This window comes from Athene cunicularia (assembly GCF_003259725.1).
Source record: "Athene cunicularia isolate RWA chromosome 7 unlocalized genomic scaffold, athCun1 chr7_part1, whole genome shotgun sequence".
NCBI lineage: Eukaryota > Metazoa > Chordata > Aves > Strigiformes > Strigidae > Athene > Athene cunicularia.
Genome location: NW_020799107.1, coordinates 35634433 through 35645681, shown reverse-complemented (window position 1 = coordinate 35645681; position 11249 = coordinate 35634433). Strand labels below are relative to the sequence as shown.

The window sequence follows — 11249 nt, the reverse complement described above, 5'->3', positions numbered from 1 at the left end:
TCCTGATTATTCCCAGGTCTCCAGTCCCAACTACTGGACCATCCCTCCCCTACACCTGCACCATCAGCACAGGAAATAATCACACGAACAGAAACCTTTTGGAAAAAAAAAAGTGCATATGCTTTGGTCAAAATCATCAAAAGACCACTAACAGCTTCCAAAATTTACACTTCTATTGCTTGCACATTGTGAAATAAACACATATGCAACATGTCCATGTTTTGATATGTATTTTTATTTCCCTGCAGTTTTCACTTATCAAGAACAAGTAACAGGGAAAGTTGTCTGAACTAGTGCATAAACAAACATTCTGAAACACCACTACACGTATCTAATTTACAAGAACCGTATAAAAAAAGTCACTAAAACACTACACTACGAAGGTGTCCAACGCTTACAGTCAGACTTTTTCCAACCCGTTACTTGCCTTGTAGCCACAGGAAAACTCTCCAAAATTGAAAAGACAATCTTGCCACAACCCTCCCTCCCCCCCACCACCTGGGATGGCTCGATATCTAGACATCCAATAATTAATTATTGCAATGATATATAATGCAATACATACCTGGTAAAATATCCTTTATGTGGTGTGTTACAGTTTTAAAGCCGGTTAAAATATGCAGTCTTCAGATAAAATGTAATCAGTTGAAAATTTTCTCATATCTGCACAATTTTATATGTGCTAGATGCATAATTTTCCTAGTCAGGTTTTTTTCCTGTGTAATTATTTTTTATAAACTGGTATTATAAATAGAAATATACATTCAAAATATATGGAAAAGTGAGTTACTACATTAAATTTGCATGTATCGATCCATCCCTTTCCCCTGCACAGTAATAGAAAATACTATTTTGCCTTGAACTTCATATTTGACAGTGAAATGCCACTAAAGTATTTACCAAAAAGTCCATCTAGTCAAATTGTGAAACAAAATGAACCAAGTGAAAACTTTACATTTCCTTTAGAAAAAAATTACAAGAATTTTGTTTCCTAGCTATGAATCTTTAACTTTTTTTTTTTTAGACACAAAGTTGGATTTATTTGTACAAGATACAAAATGTAAACATGGCAAAATAAATAGTTAAAACAAGTGATGCAGGATCCCATTTCATGCTCATGATCCCATTAAAGAATTATTTTTTAATCCATTCAGTTGCAAATTCAAGTGCAAAAGCATGATGATGAATATCTACTATTCAAGTAACAGAAATAATATTGATGATACAAATAAACTATTTTACAAGGTAGTGATTTTCCCAATTTTACAAAATTTACATTATATATCGACTTAATACACGATATAATGATAGTCCATTTAGGTCCATTTTAGTTCTCTGTGATCCACAGAGCGCTGTATTTTGCATTCAGTTGGAATATAAATGACTACACCCTTAGCACAGGTCGAGACACTGGTTTGAGGTTATGTCACTTCCATGGCTACTGTTGTCTCTGCTATGCCATTTAAACCCAGTCGTTCTGGTTCATGGTTCTCTCTGCAATAAAAGAAGTATTCAATAATTAACAGGTAGAACATGAGCATTTTCTTAGAGTTTTAATCATTTCTTACACGTGCTGTGTGCTTTTACACAGCTGTTACTTAGATCAGGGAGAAACCTTAACATGTACTCTAAAAGGATTACTTAAAACTAAATACTGGCATTTAAGAACTGCTTTTACTTCACTAACAGCACAGTCCCTTCTACAAGATTACTGCCTTTAACTGTAAATTACCAGCCTAAATTATGGATTGAAGTTCTAAAAAAAAAAATCTCCTGAAGGAGCAAAATCAAGATATAACACGATGACTCAGTATCAATTATTCTGTTAGCAAGCAAAGCATTGTCCTGACACGATTCCCCACACCAGTTCCGCTTCAGGACTAGCACAAGAATCTTAAACATTTTTCTAATTTATTATCAATCTGTGTAGAGAAGCTTAATACCTATTCAGCAAGGCTGGTACTTTTCAAGGCATTTGGTGACCTGACTTGAAATACCCCTCTGACTTGAAGAAAATAGGAACTAAATGCATTTACGATATGAAAGTGTGCTTTAAGGCATGACTGCTAAATTTAAAAATACCTTTTCCTCAATCTGTGCGGTGACTAAATTATACAAGCAATATTCCAATTCAAAAAGCTTTTTAACCTCTCCAAAAGAGTTATGAAATAATCAGTAAGCCGCATTTGCCAATATCCATTTTTCACTTTTCTAATTCATAAACAAATGGGACTTTTTTGAAACATCACACAATCCAGCAGAGACTTAAAAGAAAGCCCAAACATTGCCATTTGCAGAAAACTCAGCCAGCTGCAAGCTCCTGACCACTCACGTGAAACATCTCTAAGCATCCTGAAGTAATAGTGCTGCTGTTCCATGAAAATAAGTATCTATCCAAGTAAGATGCAGGCTAGCCCACACCTGGTTTATATTCTGCATAAATAGATAATATGGTAGATCTATCTAGCACACATCTATCTAGTGTCAATAAAATAGGTATGGGCAGTCTGCATCTTTCAATATGGGCACACAAAGTTATGAAGGGAACATGGGGACAATTTGAGAGTATCTGTTTGAAAGCACTGCACGAGAAGAGACATGAAAATGACTAAAACGAAGCCATTTTAAACCCAACGGAAGTTTATCAAAACTATTGGCGCCTAAAATTGGTGCAAACTATTTGGGTGTTAATGTGCAAACCCAGCTCTGGCAGTTTGTCACGGCCACGCCGCAGCTGCCAGCAGCTGGCTGGTTTTGGGGGGTTGAAGCTACACCAAGAAGTCTCTTGGAGATGGGAACAGAGTTGCGCACATCAATGGAGACCTTTAGGTAGCAGAAGTGTTAACTCAGAGCAGCTCCAGCTCGCTGCACTTACCGTGCTATACTGCTGATGGCACTGCTAGGAGTTACCTTTGGCACTCTGTCCATACTGGCAGCAACTGTGGCAAGTTTTAAGGCTGTTGGCGACGGTGCTGAAGTCCTTGTATTGATATGCACATTGACTGGAGAAACAACACTGACGTTGTTGAGGTGCACTGCGTTAGTCAGGCAAGAATTGTTCATGGGAAGCGTCTGAGGGCTGCTTGTGCACAATGCTGGAATTAAGTGGTTTGTGGTGGTGTGGCCGACTGTCCTTACAAGCTGTACAGTTGAAATCCCTGGGCTGGATGATAAAGCCATGTTGGTGGAGTACAAAGTTCTAGAGGTTCCTGTTTCAAAATAAATGTTGTTCATTAGAAATATGCCGTTCCTTAGATTCCAAGCCAAAGATTAACCTCAAGGGTTTAAGTATGCTTTAAGTATGCATGTCACTGCAATTGTGCAAGAACCTGATTTTTAAAGATTCACATTAGAAATCTTTCTAGTTAACAGTAGAAACATTTTGTGGGGTTTTTTCCATTCATGAGAGCATTAGAAAGTGAAAAAAGTTACTGTATGACAGAGAACTTCTATATTGCCCAATGTTGTACACCTCATTTTAGGTGCCTTAAAGGGGCAACATTCCCCATAAAAGTAAACTGATGGGGAACAGCTTAGCTAGACAACCTCAGTGAGCAACCACGAAGCCAAATTCCGATGCTTTGAATCACCTCCTCACCTCCTACTTAGTTCTGCTGGCAATATAAAGACATTCTGGGGACCAGACTCTCTCAAGGCAGCAAAACTAGAGGCCTAAGACTAGGCAAAATAGAAAACTCCTTTCAGATTACGCTGCAGTGCTCCATTTGTGCTCCTAAACGGTGAGAAACTCCAGGAATTTACAACGTATATTCCAACCAGAGGTTCTCAAATTTCACCATGGTATCCTCGCTATTCACTGTTCTGATCGCAGGGGAAACTAGGTACATTTTCTCCTAGATGGTTATTCCTGAGAAACTGCTTTCAGCTAACATCTAATTTTCAAGTCTTCCTGTCCTAAAGAGGAATAGCTATTTCACATCATTGCCACTTACAGCTTTAGAAGGGTAACAGAAGTCTTAATTTTATACGCGTATTTGCAATGGTTTTCCATCAATCATAAAGCTGTGTACCATGTATCAGCATGGCACACTACCACGTGCCTGATCTTATATCCCTCAAAACATTACCCTCTTGATATGATCTTGGAGAATTACACGTAGATGTCTTTCTTCCCTGGAACTGTTCCAGTATATTGATTTTATTCAGCTGTGGGTTTTTTCCTCCCTCTATTCATTTCATGTTATCATTAACCCAGCCTGGCAGAAGGTCTATAAAACTAATCACATCATTAGCTGTTAAAACAACAAATTACTCTAAAAGCCTTTTATTTGTTATGGCAGTCAAATGCCAAGCACCATTTGTGTCTCAGCAACATGGCTCCTGCACCAGCACGACTGGCATTACTGCCTTCTGATAATGGAGGTTTGGAAGGAGAGAACAAATGCCAACATCTACGCTTTTGCCTGAATTTGGGAGGAATCCTAAATGCAATGAAACCTGAAACCTACAGTAATGCCAAAAAGAATTGCTAGAAGTAGTTGATTAGGATGTTTTTGTCTGAATATGCAAGTGGACAATGACCAAATAATGTAGCAGCTTTTCTATTTCCTTCTCAAATTACTTAGCAACATTTTAAGTGATTGATTTCTTTTTAATGACACATTCACACTGTTTTTAAAATGCTGTCACTTACACTTTTGATCATAACAGATCATTAAAAGATAAAAGCCTAAAAAAGAAAACAGAAACCATGTTCTTCCAATGTAAAAAAGCTTTTGGTAGCTTTATTACCAAACTAACCAACATGCCATTGCACAAAAGTATTTTAAAGAACAATTTTAAAAACTATTCATATATTTGACTTTTTTGGTTTATTAAATAATATTTTAGAAATTAGAGATAAGATCAGCTGACATATTCTCAGCCTGCACTAGACCACGAGTTTTAAGAAATCATCACCTGAAGGCTGGACAACACCATTAATATTGTTGTGGCTGGTGTTTTGTTCCTTCGTTACCTCACTGCGACTAGGAGCAGGAGCACTAACCACTGCAGATGCAGCAAAGTGGGCGCTGGCTGAATCAAGTGTTTTTGACATACAGTCAGAGGTGCTGGAGCCCTGTGGGAACAACAACAAAAAAACCCCAAACACACACCATAAAAATCTTTTTTCTTTAGAATTATTCAAGTACAAAATGAAATACCATGTTAGGATTGCTATGATGCACAATTACCAGCATATAAAGAAATACATCTCCTAAATGTAATCTAATGCATCGTAACATTAAATATTTCCCTATCACAAGTCTGATGAGATGTTGGAAATTAGTGTCCATATGAGTGTTGAGTAAGCCCTGTCCAATTCAGCTGGTCAATGGCAAATGCAGTTCTTAGCACGACAGATCAGTGCCATGATGTGCTGTTCAGCTGGAGAAGAGAAGGCTCCGGGGAGACCTTAGAGCAGCCCCCAAGGGCTGAGAGGGGCTGCAGGAAAGGGGGGGGACTCGTCATCAGAGGGGTAGTGATGAGGGGTAAAAGATTTAAACTGAAAGAGGGGAGATTTATATTAAATCCAAGGCAGAAATTCTCCCCTGTGAGGGTGATGAGGCCCTGGCACAGGCTGCCCAGAGAAACTGTGGCTGCCCCCTCCCTGGAAGGGCTCAAGGCCAGGTTGGACGGGGCTTTGGGCAACCTGGGCTGGTGGAAAGTGGCCCTGCCCGGGGCAGGGGGTGGCACTGCATGGGCTTTAAGGTTCCTTCCAACCCAAACCATCCTGTGATTTTATGTGTTTGAGAAGTTTCCTCTAAGAAAATGACTATGCCTTAAGTTTCCTTCTCTCTTCTGTCTCCAGGCAGCAAATATACTGCAACCGCAAGTCTAAAGAATTTTCAGTATTTATGGTACATTCATTCTCCCCAAGTAATTTGTACAACAGTGTAATTGCCCACCGCATTCTGGAAGTTCACATTTTTAAGTCCTGTTTCTCTGAAAGAATGGTAAGTACTGGAAATGGAATGTATTATTCTGCAACTTCAATTTATATTAACTAGGAAACTTACTTTGCATAGACATTCAGAGCATCTTAAAAATCCAAAATTTATTACTTTTGTTTAAATATTCTGATATCATGTCTTGACTCTTACAAAAAATATAACCAGTAACTGCCAGTACAGAATCCTTGATTAATCAAAGGAGGAAACACTGAGGGGAAGGGACAAGCAGCACTGGCAGTTAGATATAATATGCTCAAAGTAAAATAAGTTCTAGTAATGGACCACAGCAACAGCTTTTCTATTTCTTGGTAAGAAACTAACAGAAAACTAAGCTTGACAGAAACCCATATATTCTTCCCTCGCAAGGCATTACAGAGGCAAAACATGATTATTTTAGAAGACAAAAGTAGTAACACTGGGGATGGGGAAAGAAATCAGATTAAATATGCAAAACTACATTTCTCCTCTCAGAAGCTACCAATTTTTAGTACTCGCTGAGCATCTGTTCATAACAGAATATACTACCTCATAAAGTAGTTTTAATAAAGAAGTCTCTTTGGAGCACTTACACAAAGGAGGGTAAAGCCAGTGAAAACAGCATGGCTTGACAAAGCACTGGATATTTTTCTACACTGACTCTGTGGCTGCAACTAACACATTAAAATATGAAGCCTCTTACTCAACTTTTAAAATGCAGCCATGATATAGAACTTAGAAAAAAGCCCCAACCAACCATGATTTGATGTTGAATCTTAAAATATCTCGTTCCAAATAGAAAAGTGAAAATAAGGTATTTGTACTAGCTACGGTGTAAGTTGCCTTCCAGGCACTATAGAGCAAACTGGGAAAGCATCCTACATTTATTCTAAAATTTAATATATTTACTGAGGTGTTATATTTAGCTTTTAAGAGAGATGAAAAACACAGTAAACAAAAAGGAAGAAAGCAGTGTCTGACAACATTTAAGGTGCATTACCTGTGCTTTTGGATGTGTCTGTTGTGAGGAATGCTGAGATTGCTGTTTCTGCTGAAGCTGAGCAAGTTGTTGCCTCTGCATTTGAACTAACTGCTGTTGATGTGTCTGGAATTGTTCCTCTGTGATACCCCCCGTTACTACAGAAAAGAAAGGGAAGACAGTGTTAAACAGGCCTGTGCAAAACAAGTCTAAAATACAAGAGTGCATCCACATTGGATAACAAGCAGTTGTAGACAACATACGTTATGATAGGTGCTTGCAAAGTTCTTCATATATTCTTATGTAAAGAAGAGGTCAACCTGAATTTGTTTGTTGTGTTCTTTTAGCACTGACTCAATTTATAGCAAAAGAATTAGTAGCTTTCATTGATTTTAAGCAGTTTCTATCTTGGGTGGTTTCCTCCTCACGAGCTTTAGGCAAAAGCTTAAAGAAATTTATTTTCCTGGCATTCAGAAAACAAACATGTCCAAAAAATCACAGCTGAGGAAGAAGGCTGCTGGGCTGAGCTGGGTGTTCTCTCCCAGTGAGCACTGGGAGACCATTCCTGTACAACTTTCCTTCCTACAGTCACTTACTACTGTCCTTTTCCTGACACCAGAAGGTAAAGGCAGCGTTTGAGAACACCCACTTCAACAGCACACCCAGAACTCAGATGTTGAAATAGTCTGTATACCGTTCTATACCACCCCTCACTTGAAAGGACTGTAAACTAACACACAATGACAAAGCTAATCTCCAGGTCTACAACTCAGTAAATGTTTGCAAATACCACAAAGCACTGTTTATTTAGCAAACCCAGTTCAACCTTCCTATCTCACATTTTTCCCTGAAGCAAATGCTTGTTTCACCTGAACAGGATTTTGTCTGCCTTTTTCTTTTTTTTTAAATGGAATAAGAGTTTAAGAGTGACCTAAGAAGTTTGTTTATTTATGAGAACCAGGTTAATGCAACTCCAGTAGTATCATATTCTCCACAAGGGAAAGGAATGGTGAAGTCACAAAAGCTGGAATGGCACAGTTGATAAATTGAAAATACTGTCATTTCATGTTAAAACCTGAGGTTTGTGCAGTTGATGGTAACCTGAGAACTAAATTCTGCGAGGAGGAAGTAAAAAGAGAATTTGCTTTTCAAAAGATTCCCATTAACTCCATTTCAGCAGTTTATTCTGATCTACACTTTTCAGAGACTGAAGCTGTCATTCCTCTCAAACACCTGGATTCCTCAGCAGTATCATCTTATCAAGAGACACGGAGCACGTTAAAATATGAAGCAATCTATCTTTCAGGGTCCAGCACTTTCATTTACTAGTTGTAATACTCACAGTTGTCCTGAAATTCCATTCCAAGTAACTACAAAATTAACTGTGACTTCAGAAATTAGAACTGAAACTTCTCTACTGCTACATTATTAAAACAGGCTTTAAGCACTTAAGTAGGCATGTAAAAATCCAATGACTCCTATCCAGTTACTCCTATTAGATGCTATGGAATTTATCATCATTTCCAACATATTCTAAAATCAAATCTATTTCATATTTAGCTGCACTTTGTACCTATTGAAGATTCTCACCTATTACCACAAGCATTTACCTCCAAGTTAGCAAAACCTGCTAAGTTCTTCCCAAAATGTGTTGCATTACTAAAGGCAACAGAGCCAAGAACAGCATTATGGAACATTACATATACATGTATTTCTATTTTTAGGGTCTGAGGTAACAAATTCCAGACATTTCTGTCTTTTGTTTTATAAAAAATTGGTTTAGAACAAGATTATATGGCACAAAAAGTACCTAAACCGTGTTTAGCCATAATGAGCTATTATTTGTCTGCAGTAAAAGGATATTCATCTAGACTCCAAGTTGCATTCTTCTATGGACTGTAAAGACATATTAGAGAGAACATCTTCTACCTCAGAGGATCACCTAGTCTAGCCTATGGATCAGTTCTATGCTTTCAATCTGCCTTCCTTCTCAGTTTGACAGACCACCAAGTCATGAAACGCTCTACTACAAGGTACACAGGGAGGATTACCATAGTAATGTAAAAGTGGTTTACTCTGCCTTTACATGTTTAAATCCCACTCAGTTCACTACCTATCACCAGATATTTATTCAGTGGTCAGACTGAACTCAGCTGTTAGCCTTGTTGTAAAACAGCAGATGTTCATTAGTACATTTAATATCATTTGCTTCTGCCAAACCAAACAACTGAAGGGTCCTAGAGAAAAAAAAACAGCAAACCTCTACGAAGTCCCAGGGTAGCCTTTAAGGTCACAGTTAAGTGCAAGTGTTCTACACTTCTTATGGAAGGTTCTATTTACCAGATTTTTATCCTCCACTGCTGAATATCAGTATTTTCTATTTTGCCATAGCCTGTAACTGAAATACTACCACAGAATATGGTAAAAAAGTCAACGTGAAATTTTTTCCAGGCTCCTCTCCTCCTTGACAGCTTTGGTTTGGATTATTATGTCACTTCTCTTAGGACTTGAAGGCTTTAATCAAACATCATCTTTCAGGCTGCCCCAAAAGTGGCATTTCATTAATTACTTCTACCTGGAATTTAATTCCGGGAGAAAAAAAACCCAAAACCTTCTAAAGGGTAAAAGCTTGTTCCATAAGCAGAATTCCTCAACTGAGAATGCCATCATCCGCAGTTGCCTTTTGTATCTAGGGACACGGTAACTAAACAGATAACTATTTGAGCAGGTCACTGGAACTGGCAGCTGAAGCTGACTGGAAGCCAAATGCAACACAGCAGCTGTACAGCAAATTGCTGAAGATTTAGCTTAAAGCCTACTTCTTACTTTGGTCCCCAAAATCAGCCAAGTTGCACTCCAGGAATTCAGCAAGCAAGCTAAGTATTACTTAGCTGTCATAAGCAGCACCATCTACAAATTCCCAGTTAACTTTCTTCTGTATCCCTAGGTCATCACTTTCTCTCATCTTACAAGGAGGATTCTTTTGGAGGTGTCTCTGGCAAAGAAACCAGCTTACTTTTCCAGATAAGAGTGTGTAGAACTACAAACAGTTTACACTGATCAAAGGGATTAGCTTGTTTCAGTGACCTCGTCTAATTTTCAAGTTCCTCAAATTCAGTTTGCCCATTTGCAGTTTTTATAACATAAGCAAGAGAGTAGTTTAGCTTGAAACAGTGGTTCTTTATTCATGCACCGATTAGGCACGTTCAAGAAAAGACTAGTGGCACATTTTTAAAACACATCTGTCTTTCTGTTTGTACAGTGCCTAGCATTTGAGGAAATACAAGAGTTGCTTTATTGATACAAGCGAAAAAAATATAATGTCGAGGTAACTTTAAATATTCTTGTGCACCAAAAACCAAAGCAAGCAACTCCAAGTCTTCTCTAAACTAAAAGAAAAAAACAAAGATAATCAGTTTAACTATTGTCATTCTTCCCTCTAGAGGCAGCTTTATGCTTACAGGTACGTGTGCTATGAAATCAACTGATTCCAAAGGTATCTCCCCAACAGAATTACTTTAATAAATGTGGTGATAGTACCTATGCTCATTTGATGCACAACCAGACTTTGACCGGCCCTTTTAAAATTTACTGTTTACTAAAGAGAAATATCTATCAGCAGTGCCTCTTGCTGGCTCAGTTATTTGGTCAAGAGTTCTGTTCTCTATTGCATCTGATCCTTCCCCAGAATTACAGGATCCGTTTTGTAACTCAAATCTGGAAAGAAGATGATCTTCCATAACCATAAATTTCCCTGCATGATGTACTTCAACTACTGAGTGATCTTTATTCTAATCTAAATGTACTCTTCAGATGATTTCTAAAATTACATAACAGAATTTAATTGCTATTCCTCTAAGAAGTGACTTAGCTCCATCAGATTTGTTTTCGTGTATTTTTTTAGCAATTTCTCTATAGGCTCTCCCATCACTAAGATACCTATTTCTCTATCCTTTCCTTTAGTTCTTTCCCTAACACTGCAAATCCCAAAGTATATGAGTGCTAGTCCACACGTGTGTATCAGCTCTGTCATTAACTGGCCGTGTAGCACCAGCAATTTAGATATTTTTATTCTTGGTGATGGTATCACCTGAATCAGGAAGGGTTGACATTTATTTATAGATACGCAGTTCTCTATCAAAACACAGCCGCCCCCTTTCCCTGAACATTCTGCTTGAACACTGTTCTCATTTTTGTTTTCTTACGTGTCATCTTTCCCATAGCTACTGGAATTCTCTTCTACTGCTGCAATCTTGATTTATACTAAGGCCAGGTATGGAGATTTCACAAGTCTCTTCAACTTTCTTTCACTCATTTCATCATATACTATTAAAATCAGA

The 11249-nt window shown here is 38.0% G+C and overlaps 1 protein-coding gene across 1 annotated transcript in view; it reads right to left on the bottom strand.

Moving 5' to 3' along the window:
• Positions 1–215: 215 nt before the first annotated feature.
• The window catches only part of EPC2 (enhancer of polycomb homolog 2), a 32084-nt gene continuing 21050 nt past the window's right edge, over positions 216–11249 (bottom strand). Inside the window, exons 10-13 of the mRNA XM_026852935.1 lie at positions 6931–7067; positions 4921–5080; positions 2876–3209; positions 216–1494 (exon numbers count right to left, since the gene is read on the bottom strand). Coding sequence (XP_026708736.1) covers positions 1422–1494; positions 2876–3209; positions 4921–5080; positions 6931–7067 — 704 coding nt within the window. The 3' untranslated portion in view covers positions 216–1421. The remainder of the gene's footprint in view (positions 1495–2875; positions 3210–4920; positions 5081–6930; positions 7068–11249) is intronic.